The following is a 19555-nucleotide window of genomic DNA, read 5'->3' as shown; positions in this document are numbered from 1 at the left end:
AAGATAAGGTCACAACAATTTGTTACTATTAACATACTTTATCAGCTTAAAACAAAAATGGACATTAGAAATATATACAAGGGCTTTTATTTTATTTAATAGAGCTGAGTTATGTACAATATTGCATCATCTCATTTTCTTATTACCTTTTTTGGTACGTTGTTTAAAGACTTTCTTTTCATTATCTGAAATGGATTTCAATCACCCTTTTTCAGACACAGAGGATGACATTGCTATTCCTGTAACATTAGATGTCGCAAAACTGGTTTACACCAGTATAAAAACTGCTTCTAGGAAAGGTCAAATCAAGATTGACTCTGAGCAACAGCTACAACAAGGTAGAGAAATGTTAGAAAAGATGTTGATTAGTATGCTACATGTTATTTGATCTGAAATCAGGTTATGAAAATTCAGTGTTCTAGGTAGGGTCTAAAAATAGACACTGTAAGGCAATTCATTGTATAACGTGTTAGACTTACCACAGACCCTCAGGGTTGTCTGACTGTTTTAATACAAATAGTATATGTGACCCTTAAAGGAAAAAAGAAGTTATTTGCAATGCTTATTATATTTAGAGATGACTTGGGTGACACTGTTCATTAAATTTTTATTAGAAGACTTTAAAATTATAAAGTTCAACACACAAGCACTCACAGGATGCAGAGGGGCACTGATCTTAGAAGGCAAGGAACGGCACTTCTCCAGATCATTGAAGTTAATTGGAGTGGTTTCTCACTAAGGAATAGGAACATAATTGTCAATAAAAATAAGCTTTATTATAGACAAAGTTGGCTGGTCACATGAAAGACTTTATAATCATATAAGAGTGTCTCTCGACAAATTTTATAATAACTGAAAGGATCTAAGATATTTTAATTTTTCAGCAAGCTTAGTGGAAGGAAAATTCTTTTTGATTTAATGTTTACTGATTTTTCATTTCTTTGTTTTTCAATTTTTAGTATCAAAAAGGGGGAATGAGTCTTACGCCAGCACTCCACAGTTTAGCTTAGTTTCGCACTTTTGGCTAGGGATGAAAAATGACATTTATGGAAACCGGTGGTTGCTATAGTGATTAAAAATGAAGAATCTATTGTTGATAAAACATTTCCAAAGTATTTTGCAATGTTGTATATATTTTCAATGTTGAAGGGGCTTTTTTTCAATGACAATTTGACTTCATTGTGAAAGTGAAAGTAAGTCAACTTTTTACCATGCTAAATTTAATAAGTGTATTACAAAGTGAAATAGCTCAAGATCCAAACGGCAATGCCCTTATGAGGAAGAGGTTTTGGAAGGAAAAAGTCAGGACAGTTCAGGGCATGAAATAAAAATTTAAGATATTTTGCAGGAAATTTGATATTTTTAAACCTGATTTTATGAACTCTTTTGCAAATTTTCACATTTTTTTGCATGGTTTATATGGTTACCCTATTTGCTGTGGGTAATTTTTTTCCAGAAAAGTTTTACTGCACCCTTAAGGCCTTGGTTTGAGCTATTTCTGGATATATAGATTTACAGATGCTTGACAATTTTTTAAAGTGATAAATGTTACAAACATCGGATTACAAGACCAAATTTAGGCAGTTCTACAATACTGTGGAGTGCTGGATATCATGTGCTGAAATGCAACTGTATTTCGATGATGTCACTTGAAGATTTATACAAATAAATAAATAAATAAACTTATTGTTTAATGCATGTAGATGAGGCATATGCCAGGCGACTACAGGAGGAAGAGGATAGCGAGATATTTCAACATGATGAGCAAGGAGAAATTACAGGTCCTGTCAACTCCACTCCACAGAGCTTCTCCAGACCTCCCCAATCTGTCATAGGAATAAACATAGACAAAAGTCTAACTTCTTCTCCAAAAGTTGTTTCCCTTCAGGAAATCATTGATGAGGAGGAGGCTAAGGCAATTGAAAAGAAAGAACTGGTATGTTTGTGTTATATATTATAATTCCATTGTGCTTTTTGCTTTAAATGTAATTTCTCGTAAAAAATATCTTTGAAGTTCACTGTTAATTTTTTTAAATCAAATGTATATGTATAAAGTATTTTCGAAATATATTTTGTAATTTCAATAGTATGATGTATCAGTTTATATATTTATTTCCATTGTTCAGATTTTGATTGGTCAGATGATTTATTATTAAATTAGTTTTACATTTGTAAAGGTCAACATTTTTAAATGTGTGTGTGTTTAATTCTCTTCAATTTTTTTTTCTGCAAACCAAACTTATCAAACATTTTTAGTGAAGTGTAGTCAATATAGTTGCATGCCTTAAGTAGGAAGTGTACAGAAATATATAGGAATAGTCTGGTGTGGGACCATTGGTTTTGATGTGAATGTTATAAATATTATCTTCTGGAATAATTTGTCTTTTGTTTGGCATTACATTTAGCTTGCACTACTCGAGCATTAGAATTGATATGCTCATATGAATCTTTTGTAGAATGAGACAGTTGATAATGTTCAGGTACATGTATCTTAACCCTGTGTATAGTATCAAGCTTGTGACAATCATGAATTTTTGCTTTGCCAGTGTCTTGATTTTTTTTTATATTATTTGAGATTTAAGCTATTTAATGAGCATATCACTCAGTTATTACAGCACATAAAATGGTGATGTTCAGAGCATAGAGTTGGTCTTTCCTTGATAAAATGATAATCACCTGATACTAAATTTAACAGTTAACAAGAGATTTAAATTTTCCATCATTCTATATGTTTTTAAATCTGTATTTGATAGAGAGTTTAAATCTCTTGTCAATTGTCCAGTTAACTATCTAAGGAAGTTCATTTAATGAAGGTAAGACTTACTCTATCCCATGAATATCATCATTGTATGAGCTATAGCATATAATATTTTGAAAATTTTCCAGCTATTGTAACTAAGCATGTAAAGCTAATTTGTACATGAGTTACTCTTATATGGAAGAGGAGAAATATATAAGTATAAAACATGACATTGTATAAGCTTTCTTAAGTTCTTGCTTAGTCTAATTTCACTCCTTCTGTTGGGAAGGAGTCAGTTTCTCACTTTAATTTTTATTTGTTGGCAGTGTAAAACAATTGCTTTGTGATTTTTATTAAAAGTTCTTTGGCATTCATTCATGGACATTAGCATTCACAGCATCATTTGTGTGCATACAAAAACTTGCATTGTTCTTTGCTAGAAGTTTATTTTATGGTTTCTTTCTTCTGTTGTTGATTGGTAAGGTGATTTTATAAATTTTCATCATCAGTTATTGTCCTCTTTTGGCAAATGCCGAAGGGGACTTAGGTTTGCACCCTGTCCGTCCATCAGTCACACTTGGTTTTCCATACTTTTTTTGTAATGCCTCATCCAATTGATTTCATATTTGGTATATAGTCTTATCATTCCAAGTTACAAGTTAAGTTCGAATGACGTTACGGTTGAACAATTTTTACAGAAGTTATGGCCCTTGGATATAGAAAATTTCATGAAATTTTATGTTTTCCGGACTTTTTTTTTATAATGCCTCATCCAATTGATTTCATACTTTGTATATAGTCTTATCATGACAAGTTACAAGTTAAGTTTGAATGACATTATGGTTGAACAATTTTTACAGAAGTTATGGCCCTTGGACATAGAAAATTTCATGAAATTTTATGTTTATCGGACTTTTTTTTGTAATGCTTCATCCAATTGATTTCATATTTGGTATATAGTCTTATCATGACAAGTTACAAATTAAATTTAAATATTATTGCGGCAAAATGGTTTATATGGAACTTATGGCCCTTTGACATAGAAAATTACATAAAATTTTATGTTTCATCATTTTGATGCAAATTGCTGCTGTCATTCTAGAGTTATTTGCCCTTTAATTCATAATAACAAAGTTTTTTTCAACTTTCCAGGTAATAGAAAGAATGTCTTTATGCAGCTTTCTGTAATGCAAAAATGTTATTATCTACTGTAAAATGAAGCTCAGTTTTGATTTTGATGGAATTTGCTTTTGCTGTTCAAGAGTTATTTTCTCTTGATTGTTATAAAATAACACCATCCATTGTAAGTTCACATATATAAAAAAAATCTCATAAAGGCAATGAGTTCAAAGGCTGAAAGGGGACACTGTATTGCATCAGCAATACAGTCAGAATGCTTGTTTACATTGTAACATAAGTTCTATTTGATATCTACTCATGCCTATCCTTTTAATTCCCATATAAGTTTAGTGTGTGGCTATTTTAAGATAGGTGAATGTTATAAGCTTTTCAAGATCGGTATTTCTAAAGACAGATTTAACAAGTTCTCTTCAGACTTCTATTCTAAAATGACCATTTTCTCTCAATATCAGTCAGATCAAATACTGATACACGTGAAATTACTAATGAAACCTTAGTCTATTTTCAAACTTATTAAATCTAAATATTTTTGGACATTTTTCTATTTTGTTGCAGGTCGAGACTCTGAAACAATCCGGTTCATTTTCTGCCCTATCTACCAAGCTGAAACAACATAAGCTGTATGATGAGTTCCCAGGGATAGACCAGACTGTCTTAGATGATATTTTTCATGCTAATTGGTATGTATTCTGAGAGTATTATGTGTCCCCCTACTTTGATGAGGAGACATATTGTTTTCTTCCTGTCTGTCTGTTAGTCTGTCCATTTGTAAGCACTGCTCCTTGGATAATTCTGAACCAAATTTCATGAAATTTGTTAGGTAATTAGGACATGATATTAATAGGAATTTATGATCCACTTTTGAACCATAGGAGACATATGTATTTGTATGCAAAAATAAACTTAAAATTCTTTTTTTTTCATTTCTCATTTTACTTGTTAGGTATCATATTGAAGGAAAAAAATTACACTGACTATTGGTCAAAATTATTGGCCTTTTGAATATTAACAATGAAAAAAACACCCTCATCACTTTGTGGGGACAATAAACTGGGGATCAAGTTATTTTTTTTCATTGCTATTGTGTTTTAGAGTAATGAAAATTAATTTTAAAAAGTATAATTGAATTTTATTTCCTGTCATGTTTTATTCACTGCAAATCTCTATCAGAATATAACCTGTCAATGTATTTTCTCTACTTTCTGAACCGCCTTTATTACTTTGAATTGTTCTTTTCATCATGAGGAGGACATATTGGATCATTTACACCATTAAGAAAGGTGACAAAAATTATTGACTTAAAACCCTCTGCCTGAATTTTAGGCCAACCTGTACTGCAATAATTTAAATTTCATTGCAGTTGTAACTTAGTAGATACAGTAATGGCCATTCAGGGATCCCTTGGATATAAAGGGAGTAGTCCTAAAAACGTAAGGTCTAAAGAGGCAGAGGAGACCTATGAGAAACACCTTATAGAGGCAGCTAAACAACAAAGTCTGCAGGAAATGGTAGGTGATTTTTTTTAAATGTTTGTTTGTTTGTTTGTTTGTTGGGGTTTAATGTCCGAGCAGCAATATTTCACCTATATTCAGATGATGAACATGAAATTGATGATAAAATGAACATGAAATGATGATGAAATGAAAAAGGGATGGGACACAAGGACAATGGGGGTCAACAAATTTTGATTGCCACTGGAAATAGGGAGAGGTGGGTAGGGTCTGGCAATTTTAGCCTCCTGTGGCAGAGCCCTATGGTTCCTACTTCGGGAGAATACCACAGTAGGGTTCTTTAATGTGCAAGGAACGTGGCATCTTTCCCAACACGGTGCACCACTATGGTTTGCGGTCAGGTTTTCCGTATTATAGCCTGACAACCCCAGCATGTAACACGCCAGGGGTACCCCATTCCACCACCTGGGGCACACATCCCAGTTGCTCTGTGGGCAGAGCGCCCTAGCCCCCGGCTAGGGATCTGAGCACTATTTAGTCACCTTTTACGACAGCTTAGTGCTGCTGCAGGCTTATTCTTTAATCACCCGTACCTGCACGGGGCGTGTTTTTTTAAGAAGTGGATAAAGTATCCATGAGATACTAGCCTATATACTTTGAGTAGAAATGAATGCTTGCTCCTACCTTAAATGAGATGGTTCAAACATGCATATTTTTTGTCTGATTACATGAAATCTGTGTACTTTCTTTTTAAGTTTGTAGTTATCAAAGTTGAACATGATTTTATTTAGACACTAAATCAGTTTACTTTACATGACAAAAAAAGTTCATAGGAAAAACACAAGTTAAGACGATTCAGAGGAATTTATTTGTGCAATCCACCTAAAATTCATACGATATAATTTTTTTTGGTTTTAAGTTACACATGTATATAGGAACTTTACTTTTCACCAATTTAAACTGATGTCTTGTTTCTCAGGCCCTTTCTTGTTTTTTTTTAGGCTCATTACCCATTTTATTCTGTATCAATAAAATAAAAACACTAAAACATCTCCCTCATCATTTTTTCTGGCTAAGAAATATGTAAAGTGCACCCTTATCAGTTTGTTGGAACATTAAAAGGTAAGAAGAAATGCCTTCCTCCATTTGTTTTCATGAAAGAGTAATCAAGGGAACCAAGGTTATAGCAGTAATCAAAAGAATGTCATCCAGGGACAAAAACCAGACATGGAAAACAGACATTCACAACAAAAAACATTAAGTAACTAAAATCATACATACAAAGTAACAAAAGCAAATGAGCAACTCAGACTCCACTCAAAACTGGGAGCATGGACCAGGTGTACTGGTAGGGTAAGCGTTCTTTGCTTTTCTAGAAACACTTGCCAAGTTGCTCATGAAAAGTCACGTCCAGGGTAGAAAAAAGAGGAAAGGAAAACTATAAAAAAAATGCACAAGAACCAAGAAATTAATTAATATTTGCCTATGTACTTCTAAGCATGGTTAGCATCATTAAAATATTTTTCAGCTTGATTCTTGTCTACATGGCGTACATGTACCTAAGTCACGTATGACTCGCCAAACTCCATCACTACCCAGTAATATAGACTATGATGAATTCAGGGGTGAGGCTAACTTGCACTACAGACTCAGGCATGAATGTTTCCAGAAAGCTCAGGAGGCGCACAGGAGGGGCATGAAACAAGTCGCATCTTTTTATGCTGATCAGGTATTGTGGAGTCATTTGATAAAAACATTACAGACAAAAATACTGACGTCATTGATAATTGTGATATATTGTCATTCAAATAAAAAAAAATATTCCTTCAGTTGGAATGCATTTGAAACCTACTGATTTGCTTTATATGGGAGATTTTAAAGTTGATACACGTAGTTCCGAAGATGACTCAGTATATTTGAACTTATGCGTGACTTATCAAAACAAAGCTAGAATGATGTGTCTATATTTTTTAAGGTTGGACCTCTGGGTTCACATCCAGCAGAGCCCCATGAAACATTTTGCTTATGTGATTAGTGTCTAGATTTAACCATAGTACTTCTAGTCTCTGGGAAAATGATGTTAAAAGACTGGGTACTATCGTTACTTTTTTAGAATAGTATTATTTTCATCATTTCAATTTAATTAGGATTTCAAATTAGTTGTGGTCTGAGGTCCAGACCCTCAATTTTTGAGCTAGGACCTTTGAAATTTTATTTGCCTTTTTTATTGGTCATTATCACATAATAAGAAATAAATCTTTATGAGTAATTTTAAACATTTATACTTATAGGGACATTTACACACCCAGAAGATCAAGGATGCAAACTTTAAAGCATCAGAACAGATTCTTGCCACAAGGTAAATGAACTATACATCTGTTGTTTTTTGTGGGAAGGAGGTATACAGCTCAAAATGTATGCATCCAATATTTGGTATTGGATTATTTTGGTTGTTATTAAACCTTACACAGTTGTTTGGTAAGATGTGTGGGTTTGCAAGACATGTTTCAATTCTTCATACTTTTTTGGGAGGGTGTATCCCACAGAATAAAAAGATGAGTCAGATGTTATTTTTTATTTAGAAGAAATCAAACTCTTTTGGTTTTATATGAATGGAACAATTATATGAATTATATAGAAATAAAAGGCTTTATGTGATAAAAAAGCCTGTTTTGAATACCATTTCAGAAATGAGTTGTTAGAGAAGAATTCTACATTAGATCTTCATGGTTTACATGTTGATGAGGCTGTAGCTGCTTTAGAAAGAATCCTGCCCAGTAAAGAGTTTGGTAAATACCTTTTTAAAAAACTCTATTAACTGAACAAAGCATACCTGTTAACCCTGGAAATCTCTCTCATGGACTATTCCAAAGACCTTCAATTAGGTCAAATACAAATTATTTCACCTGTTACTACACTTGTTTTATGTAAAAGCCTGATATGTGCTTGTACAAAATTGTCTAAAATTTCACTATTTCACCTACTCAACAGTTTTTAATCATACCTTTCTTCAAAGACACTTCAAAAATTGATATCCATTTTCTGTACACTGCATATGACAACTGCTGTAAGGACTAAGATTTCAAAGTTTACTGAGCTGACAATTTAGGTAGTTTCAATTCTTTAGCTATATTTTTTTCTCGAAATTACATGTAGTTTTTATATTTTTAGAACTCCAGACAAATCCCTTGAAAAAGAGACACTACCTTATAGTAGTGACAGGAAAAGGAAAGCATAGCCAAGGGGGCATCTCAAAGCTAAAACCTGCTGTGATGAAATACTTGTGTCGAAATGATTACAAGTGAGTAAATTTTCAAACAAATTTAAAAAGTATCCAAAGCTTTTTTTTTTGCTATTTTATTTAATATTAGGCATTCAATCGAAATTCTAATATTGGGCAACAAGTTTAAATTAATTGAGTTGAAATCAGAAAGTTGCAAGAATGTTGTGTTGTAGATAAAGTAGTTCATTATGCTTATAATATCAGAAAAGAATTAAATGGGTAGACAATTGTGTATTGATGCTGCCTGTTACTTCCTTTTACCTGTTATATTCACTTAGCACAATGATCAATAACTTCATCCACCATCATATATAATTAAGCAAAGATATACAGAATACCAACAGTTCTGAAGTCAATACAGAAAATATGACAGTGGGCCTGACATTACATAATGTGATGTTTTGTCAAGATGTTCAAAACTGACTTTACTCTGATTATCAGGGACATCACAGTCAATTTTACATGACATTGTCATTGGAAATTGCCAGTATTTTTAGTATAATTGCAGTATATAGAGATACAAAATATCAGGCAGTAAGAAAAATATTTAAAAAAAACACACAATAAGGTTGCCAAATAAATGAGGAATAATTAGACAAACGAAATACAGCAGGAGACCTTCAACATAGAATGGGAATCTCAGCCTACTGAGTTATTTAAACTTCATGTTTAGAAATTATAGACAGATAGGTTGTTACTGTTACTTTTTTTATTTTTTATAGATTTTCTGAAATTCATGAAGGTGCCTTACGTGTAAGCTTAAAGCACAGAAATATATCATAGCAGAACACACAGGAAAGTTAACCCTTGGTTTACAAAAGCTTTAAACTACACAATTGTTTGATTTTAAGTTTTATTTTGTGTCATTTTAGTTATAGTTTATAAGTGCTACTAATGAGTTATAAAGATTTGTCTTCACTATTACTCTATTTGTTTTGTAATGTTTGTTTAATAATTTATTATTTTTTACTTCAGTATTATTCCCCCATTCAATAAGTAGGTGGTATATTGGAATCATCTTGTCCATCCATTCTAATTTCTTAATTATCTCCACTCCAAAAAAAGATGGATTTCAAATTTTGTACGTGGCTGTATTTAGTTGTTGTTTCATGGGACTTTGCCATTTTTTCATTATATGGAATGAGTGGAGATATACCAAGTACAACAATGCATGTAACTTCATATTTGTAATGTTTGTTCAATAATATAGATTTTTTTACTGAAATATGTGTATGTGTATTTGTAAAATATGGCAATGTTCAAGAATATAAATATAACGTGTGAATCAGTAAGACGTTTATTGAATTATATAAGGGTTGGTGATGAGACACCAGTAGAAAATGATCTAGTTGATGTTGGTCTTGTCCAATATTCTAACATAACAGCCATTTACACTCTTTTGTCTGTGTATTAGTTGTCAGCTATTTAGCATATAATTACAACAGTTCAAAACTTGAAACCAAGTTCAGTATGTATATTTTATTGTTTTTAATTGTTATTATTAAGTTAGATTTAATTTCCGTGATACATTTTAAGCTGGAAATTAAATATGAATACCCTTACTACAATGTTCTATTGTACATTGACCTGTTACTTGATTAGTATGAATGAAATGTATAGTATTCATTTATTGACAAATTCTTATGATTTTTATTTCCATACTGTGAGTTTTTTTCTTTTTATTTGAATATTTTACTGAATACTTGAACTTTAATTAAGTTAGTTGCAAGTATTCTTGAACTGTTTTATGAATAAATGATGCATTAGTAATTAAAAAGTTAGCATTAGAATAAGTTGTATAGGTGGCACCAAGGTGGAGTTCATGAAATTTGACAGTTTATGTCTGTATGTACATGTAGTAGGCTTTTTTATCAAGCTCATTGGGACAAGGGATGGGTGTACTTGTGATTCTCAAGATTGTGCAGGGCTAATGTGTATATGAACAATATAGGACATCAAGAGTCTCTACCTTGATTCTTGATACTCGATGATTATATGCAGGTATACTTAGAAGGTTACTACACCATGTACATATTTTTTTAAAGTCTCAAATATGCCAGTTTTTTTAACCTCCGAATCTTTTTTAATGTTAATTAGTTATGTCTCAAAAAATATTTTTTTGTAACAGACATGTATAGAGCAATATATATATACTTTTTGTATCATACCATTTTATATAAATGTACTTTTATATTTTATGTAGTAGCTGTGAAAGTTACCTTGATTTACAGCACATACAATAATGATGTTTAGGGAATAAAGTTGAACTTACAATCCCTTGATGAACTAAGAATGAAATTGAGAAGGGAGATTTACAGCTAGTTGAAATAGACCAGTTCCAATTTTAATACAAATCTAGCTAGGCTAGTGATTAATCTAAACAGCTCTCTAGGTAGAAATCTGCCCTACATTATACTTGTGTGCCCTACTTAACTACCACAGAACACCTGTGTGATCTTTTGGACACTATCTTTTAATTTTGAATAGCTGTCAATTATGATGACCTTAACTCTTATATTTGTCATCCACCATCATAATTGACAGCTATTCAAAATTTAAATACAGTTATAATTTGTGAAAAGATGATAAGTGAATATCTGTTTATTTTTTGTTTTTAAACCTCTTCATTCATTAAAGATAAGCATGTCCTGATATTTTCTTGTGTACCTTTTTATATTACGACTCCTTGTAATAAAATCATTCTTTTATGATGTATTTAGAAATATTAATATTGATGAAATCATAGCTGTTGCATTGCAACTGATTAAGCAGTATTTTTTAAGATAGCAATTCGTCATCTATAAATGACTTGTGAATTTTCATACCATTAAATTGTTGAAAATAAGAGGCAGCTCTATGTATTTACATTTTAAAGGCAGTTTTTTTAAAATATGATGATTTATAATTATATATTGCACACATTAACTTTTCAGTTGAAAATATTCACTTAAAATTATATAAAATAACATATTGACAGGCTTTTGTAATTTTCACACCTTATGGTACAAGTCTAACAATATGGCTTGATATGTCTAAATATAATATCTTCAGTGTTATATTAAATGTTCATGTACAATGTATTGTGACTTAAGCAGTGTCCAATTTACTTTGTTAAATCCACAGAGAAACTCTGGGACTCCACAGCATATAGAGAGTAATCTACTGTTCAGAGTTATCCATGTATTTTCTACTTCAAAGTTCTTGCTCCTCAGTCATACACAATACTGAACTCTTCCTCCTTATTGTGAAGTTGTAAAGTACCCCCAATTTGTATTCCGTTGTTTTTACTCGGCCGAAAATGTCACATATGATTATCATTTGATGATAGTTTTGTGACTATCATGTGATTAACATATGTGAACCGAAACATATGATTATCACACATGTATTTTGCTTGATTCATATGTTAATCATATGTTATACACCATGTGATTCTCATTTGTGCCACATATGGCTATGTATTCTTTGTAAAAATTAAGGGTGACGGAACTTATTTATTTTGTTGTCAAACTTAATCATTTTTTTTTGTGAAAAGGAGGTTGGTTAAGAGGTTAGTTTATTAAATTTTGATGGAAGTTAATTACATATATTTTTAGGAGTGCTATTGGAAATCAGAGAAATTTTTTTCTTGGCCTTGTGTATATCTGTTGTTGATGCCATGCAGTGTATTTGCTACTTTGTTTTTTATGTGTTGTTGACAATTGCTAGCATGTTTAATTTTATGTGTCCTTAACTAAGCCATTTAATAATACATTATTTTTTGTAGCATCAACAGAATGATATTTTATTGTTTAAAAAAAAAAAACAAATTCATGAAATATCTGAGATTATCATCTATCACTTAAATTGTAATGGTTCCGTAGACACATTTTTTTCTTCAATATGTTCCAGTAATAATTTTTTTCCTCATTTCTGACAGCCTCTTAACATTAATTTATATAAATAATTTTAGATGTCATAACCTTTACGACATTTTTTAGTTGTCAGAACCTATAAGAACACTTTGTTCTGTATCAAAATAAGAAAATGAAGCTAGGTTGAATAATAGTTACTGTTACCGATTGTCAAGGCAGCCTTAAATGGGTTATCACAGTCAAACAACCAGTGGTCTAGGGATAGCATGCTTACTTCAATTGCAGAAGGTTGTAGGTTCAATTCTCAGTCGACTCACATCAAGGACTTTAAAATGGGTAGTCACTGCTTCTCCACCAAACACACAGTATAGTGTATGTAAGTCTCGTCATGTGACCCAGTTATGTCACGAGATTGGGTCCTAGTTTACCATTCAAAAGCATGGAGACTTGTCATTTAGAGAACATTGAGTTCAGTGTTGAGGGCAAAACATCTTTTTGGGTTAAAAAATACTGATAAAAAATGACAAATATCTATCTCTACATGATAAATGTAGTAAGAAAAAGCATAAAATAGAAGATTTTGCATTGTTATACTGCATTTCAAGTACCCGGAAGTAAACAATAAAATGCAGATCGGTTTTCAATATGTTCTACATTGTAAATTCCGGTAAAGAAAATGAAAATAGAACGAGACTTACATACCCTATTTAAGGATACATTAACAACTGGTTGGGACAGAATATGGTATTGAGTATGGGTGGAATGCCTTACTTACCTGTGGACTGCTGCTTCTTGATTCATTTCACCATGTCAGACTAGCACAAAGAAGGGTCTCTTTGATTTGTCAAACATTCTCATCCTGATTTGATTTGATATATATGCCTCAATCTATTACAGCCATTTGTCAGCAGTGCAGGTACATTGAAGAGTGGTGCCTACAACTGTCATTTGTAACTGTAATTGTGTTGAACGATCTGTTTAGAAATAAGCATAATGTTTATGTTCATTTTGAGCTGATGCATTTTCTATTTTAGGCGAGTTTAACTAATCAATTTGCCATGTAAAGCATAAAACAGTGTTGAAGGTCTGAACATGTAATTTGCCTTGTTCATTTTTGTGATTGCATGAAATCTATTTTAAAATGAACTGGTAAGCAACTGCATTTAATTATGTATAATCGAGGTAATAATATATCTATAAAACAGGTTGTGTTAAATACATGGGTAGGTCTGTGGAACTAATTCATATACATTTTTAAATTATCATTTTTTCTCAAATTTTCAATTGCTTTTACTTATATAGGTCAGAGTTTAAGGATTTGGGAAAAGACAATTTTGCTTCTCAAACATTCAATAGGATGATAATTGTTGTAAAGTTTTTATAAACCAAATGTAACCTATACATCTATTTGTCCAAAATTGAAACCTGTTCTGTTAAAGTGAAGCAATTTCATGTACAACTTTAGTGGTAGATATGTTTGTAAGTCAACATTGTTGTCATTACATTATGTAACATACCTGACATTGTGTTACATCCCAGATATTATGTTACATCCCTGACACTGTGTAACATGACTAATATTATGTAATATCCCTGACATTGTGTAACATCCCTGACATTATGTAACAAGCCTAACATTGTGTAACATGTCTAACATTGTGTAACATCCCTGACATTATGTAACAAGCCTAACATTGTGTAACATGGCTGACATTGTGGAACAAGCCTAACATTGTGTAACATCCCTGACATTGTGTAACATCCCTGACATTATATAATAAGCTTGATATTTTGAAACTAAAATCCATGAGTTGACCACTATATTGGTGCAGGTCTTGTTTTATGATCATACTGGTAACTATTTATAATTAATCTTTAGTATATTTTTATGGAATACATCAGTATTTTTTCCATGTATGCACATTGAAATTAGTCTTTCTTTTGATCATTAAGTAGGTGTAGATGTTATACAGCAAAATAAGCCACGTAGAAGAATCATATGTGGTGCAACATTATTATAGAGAATCAATCATTATATGATTAACATTTACATATGATTTTTGTATGATAATCACATTTTTCACAAATGTATGGTAATCATATATCATGACTATTATATGTAAATTACATGATTATCATATGAATCGAGCGACACATGATTATAATGTGTGGTACTATTGGTTAAGTATGGCCATAGATTCATTGGTTTTACTTTAGAAGTCTGTAAATATGCAGTTAGTTCTGTGTGAGTTGTACATACTTTATACCAGTTTTATATACCATCAGTTCAAGCCTGTGATGTTTTGTAAAATTGACATGAATTTGTAAATTTCTATTTTGTTAAAGTATTTCTTGTTTACAAAGAAGTATATATTGTTTCATGTTGAAAATGAAAATAAATTAGAAATAAAATATTTAATTTGTTTATATTTCTTTTTCTGTTTGTTTGTTTTTTTTAAAGGTACTTGTGCTTCAATTTCTTTTAATAATGGGCTTACAGAAATCTGTAGACATGAAAAATAATGGAATTGGAACAACACTGTTCTTGTAACCTGTTGAATAGAATAAGAATTAATGGACTATGACACTGGTAAAGATAGACCAAGGGAGCGAAAACAAACATTTTTTCTTATACTTTATAGCATTAAACATTCACCTGTTAAAAATTGCAATTAATGTGGGAGTCACTTGCCATTTATTTGGGCATCATTTGATATGTGTTATAAATGGTAGGTCTTATTTCATGGAGTTGTGTATAGAGGATCAAGATTTTTTTCCATTTAAGTACAGATAATCAGTAGATTTTATTAGAAATAGATATGAAAGTACCTTCTAACACAAATAAATTTAGTGGTTCAAGATATGGTTACTTAACTTTTAAAAGAATTCCAATCAAGATTGTAGTTTTTCATTGTGCATTCTACACAAATTACCTCTCTTGGAAAAAAAAAACAATAAAATGACTTTTTTCACTAATTATCACTTTATTTCATAAAATGATCATAAAGTTGAATAGTATTTCATAATGTCCAATATTTTTGTCAGTACCTCGTTATTCTTTCAACATGCTCAAATGATGCACAGTAGTAACCCCCTCAGACTTCCTTAATATGGAATATCTTCCAACAATAAGCCATCATCCCAAGTCAGGGTTTTGAGTCCACCTTCCCTCCATCAAACTAATGTTCATTCCATCCATAGCCAGTGAACTGTCAGATTATCCTGTGAGGTTGGGTTGCGTCAAACTTTCAATTTACATATTGTAACAAGTGGGTGGCATAGTGGATTCACCTTGTCAGTCTGTCTGTCTGTTCATCCAAATTTTGTCATTATTTTCTTGACTCCCAATGAATAGACGGATTTCAGTTTATATAGATAGGACATATGTTGTAAGTAATGTTGGTGTCTAATATCAGTTTTCTGTTTCTTAGGACTTCCCCATTTTTCTCAATATAGAAAAGTGGGGCATAACAACATTTGTAACTTCATCTTCCATTTGGATTTTGTTATGACACAGATATTTGTTCATTATAATCATTGGACAGTACCATATTTATAATGACTGTGATGCCATTATTAGAGGAGGATATTTTGTTCTATTTCTCTATTTCATACAAAACATAATATCCATCAAAATATTGGAAGCGATTGTAACATCATCAAATCTTCTTAAGAGTTTTGAATGAAAATGACATCACTCACCAATAGTGTCTTGTCACACTACTAGTTTTTTTGTGTAATAAAAACTAAATTACATTACAATATTTAAGAATTGGCTATGATAAAAAATTTGTCTATTGAAAAATAATATAAATTTGCCATGTGCATATTGTTTATTAAGCAAAGTGCAATAAACAAAATATGCACATGGACAATTTATGTTATTTTTCAATAGACAAAATTTTTATCATAGCCAATTCTTATAAATTAATTTTAAAACATATTTTTATCTTTAAACATGAGAAAAGTAGCTCTGAATTTAACTGAATAGGGGCGTGGCAATATTTATTACCCATTGAGATATAACAAAATATTTTAACCAATCAGATTACAGTATTTATCTCAAATTATTTAAAAATGCAATAATTGGATTATCATTAAACAGAATAATAGTAACTTTATTTTTATACTTGCAAGCTTGTCACGATTTTGTTGGTATCAAAATGTAAAGTAACTATTATTCCTTATGTTGTTATATATATTGTTCCACCAACTCTAACTAATAGTCATCCAGTAACTGGCAATGGCTAATAAGGTCTTGTAGTGAGCAAAAACATTTGGAAACAGATCAGGGCAGCAAAATATTAAAATGTGATATTAATAAGGAACAATGACTTCGTCCAATTATACTGCTTCCCTAACTTAGAATTACTGAGATCAATGTTTTCCAATAGATTTTCTGACATTCCAGTAAATACATTATGATATTGTTATTCAGAAAAAGGTTCATTTTCATCCGGGTGGGGTTGTTGTCTCATGAACATATTCACCATACACATTCTCATTATATCTTATTACACTGGCAGTTATTAATTCTGTCATTATCAGTTCTTTACAGTAATTATCATCTTTTAGAGGTCAATATTTATCTGTTTAGAATCACAGAAAAAGGACTTTTATTCCACAAAATATTGGCTATATCAGTTTTTGTTTGTTGGGGTTTAACGCTCGAGCAGCAATATTTCAGCTATATTCAGGCTATGAACATGCAGTGGATGATAAAATGAACATGAAATGATGATGAAATGAAAAAGGGATGGGACACAAGGATAATGGGGTCGAGAAATTTTGAATGCCACTGGAGAAAGAAAGCGGTGGGTAGGGTCGGGCAATTTAGCCACCTGTGACAGAGCCCTATGGTTCCTACTCCGGGAGAATACCACAGTAGGGTTCTTCAACGTGCGAGGAACGTGGCATCTTTCCCAACACGGTGCACCACGGTGGTTTGCAGTCAGGTTTTCTGTATTATACCCTGACAACCCCAGCATGTAACACACCAGGGGTACCCATTTCCACCACCTTGGGCATACATCCCAGTTGCTCTGTGAGCAGAGCGCCCTATAGCCCCCAGCTAGGGTTCTGAGCACTATTTAGTTGCCTTTTACGACAAGTTTAGCGCTGCCGCAGGCCTATTCTTTAGACACCTGGACCTGCATGGGTCGGCTATATCAGAAGAAACTAAGAGATATCAAGGGAATGAAGGTTACAGCAGTAATCAAAAGAATGTATTTCAGGGACAAAGACCAGACATGGAAAGCAGACATACACAGCAAAGAACATAAAGTAACTACATACATAATAACAAAAGCAAATGAGCAAACTCGAACTCCACTAAAAACTGGGAGCATGGACCAGGTGCACCGGTAGGGTAAGCATCCTGTTTTTCTAGAAACACCCGCTGAGTTGCTCATAAAAAGTCAAGTCTGGGGTAGACTAAAATATGATTTGTTTTCATTTCTTTTCCAATTCAAATGGGTTTTTGTATGATCAGTTCATAATTTGGTTGATTTGTTAGGGAACTTTGAACTTGAATCAACCACTTTCCTTTCTTGTTCTCCGACATCATAATGAATTTAGCATTAAAATTCGTGGGATAAAATTTATCCTCTGTTGCCCTTATCACAGAACCTACCTGGTTGTCTTAAGTGGTAGATATGAAATAAGAACATGCATAACATGTAATATTTGTAACTGTTTTTTTTTATTTTTGAAGCATACCATCTGAATGAGTCGGTACACTAAATAAGGTCAATAAATCATGAAAGGAAGTTGTTAACAAAGTACATGTACTAATCCACTTCAGATAAATAATAGTTCACCTATTACAGTATCCTTTAAGTTCATTACTATTTATGTCCCTGAAGCACACAGTAGTCAGTACCTGGAAGTTGTTCTCACTGTTTGATTTTTATAATTTAATCCAGTTATTCTTTGATCCCTTTAAATCATGGTTACTGTTTGGAAATATTCTGTCTGTACACAACATGAAATTGGTAATTTTCAATAAAAAAATGAGTTAAATGAAAATAATTTAATTTGGTTCGTAACAGGCTTTCTGATTGGTTGGTTCTCTTTGAGCAAACCAAGTTATTTTGTGTAACCTGCCTTGGTACTATGACGTTATTAACATCCATTGGGGTGCACTCTGCGATTCAAATAATCCTTAACAAAATACATTTTGTTAAATCAATTTTTAATATTTGGACTTTCACACATTAGACTTCAATTGAAAGGAATGCTTCGAATTTTTTATCAGATTAAACTCGTTAACTTGGTTTGGGCCAGTTTTTATAAACTGCCAAAAACCAAGTTATTTCTATATAATCTGTTCAAAAATCAGAAACAATCCTTAAATGGAAGAACTCCAAATTTGTAATAAATTCACACAAAGTTCTTCTTAGATTCTTCTAAGATATGTGAACTTGCTAGGTTCTTTATTTTCAACTTTTTACTTCTGATTTTTTTTTTGGAGGGGGAGGGACAAACAATACAGTAATGAAATTAAATGTACTAATAGTAATTTTTTTCCTTTTTATTTCATTTGAAAAAGGGTGTCTGAAATAGGTTTCTTAAAACAGTAATGACCAGGCAGGATACCAATGAACAAGTCAAAAGAAGAATGTCATTGGTTAACTTAAAAAACATGAATTGTTCATTTCTCATTCAGTTCTGTTGTAGAACATTTACCTTATAATATTAATGTTTGTCTCTTAGACTTGGTTAGGTTCCTTTTATTTGAGTTCTTTTTTTTTTTAAGTTTCTCCATTAAACTTCAGTCTTTTTGGTAAAACATACCCTCATGTAAAGTGGTTAATTGACCATTAGCAAACATTTCATTCATCTCTTAACAAAAATATTTGATAAAATACTTTGTAAATGACCACCAAGTAGAGCTAGATATTGCACTTTCTCACAGACACATCATGAAGTTGTGTTGTTGGGCTAGGTATGCACTCACTCAAAGAATAAAAGCACTATTAAGGATTGTCTTGCGTTGTTGGGCTAGGTATGCACTCACTCAAAGAATAAAAGCACTATTAAGGATTGTCTTGCGTTGTTGGGCTAGGTATGCACTCACTCAAAGTAT

At 31.9% G+C, this 19555-nt stretch overlaps 1 protein-coding gene across 3 annotated transcripts in view; it reads left to right on the top strand.

The window, feature by feature from the left end:
- Nucleotides 1-14880, top strand: part of LOC148604396 (uncharacterized) — a 42905-nt gene extending 28025 nt beyond the window's left edge. For 2 of the 3 annotated variants that reach the window (XM_088551080.1, XM_088551082.1), the window contains 10 exons: nucleotides 216-338; nucleotides 1704-1936; nucleotides 2457-2480; nucleotides 4436-4560; nucleotides 5241-5388; nucleotides 6860-7060; nucleotides 7623-7690; nucleotides 8020-8120; nucleotides 8503-8632; nucleotides 9337-14880. In XM_088551080.1, coding sequence (XP_088407206.1) covers nucleotides 216-338; nucleotides 1704-1936; nucleotides 2457-2480; nucleotides 4436-4560; nucleotides 5241-5388; nucleotides 6860-7060; nucleotides 7623-7690; nucleotides 8020-8120; nucleotides 8503-8632; nucleotides 9337-9397 — 1214 coding nt within the window. In that variant the 3' untranslated portion in view covers nucleotides 9398-14880. The remainder of the gene's footprint in view (nucleotides 1-215; nucleotides 339-1703; nucleotides 1937-2456; nucleotides 2481-4435; nucleotides 4561-5240; nucleotides 5389-6859; nucleotides 7061-7622; nucleotides 7691-8019; nucleotides 8121-8502; nucleotides 8633-9336) is intronic. The other variant, XM_088551081.1, reaches the window with a different exon arrangement.
- Nucleotides 14881-19555: the final 4675 nt, after the last annotated feature.

Source organism: Perna viridis, chromosome 10 (genome assembly GCF_037379345.1).
Source record: "Perna viridis isolate PV_CMFRI_1.1 ecotype Kerala chromosome 10, ASM3737934v1, whole genome shotgun sequence".
Lineage (NCBI taxonomy): Eukaryota > Metazoa > Mollusca > Bivalvia > Mytilida > Mytilidae > Perna > Perna viridis.
The sequence above is the reverse complement of the archived record's forward strand: the minus strand, read 5'-3'. Positions and strand labels throughout refer to the sequence as shown.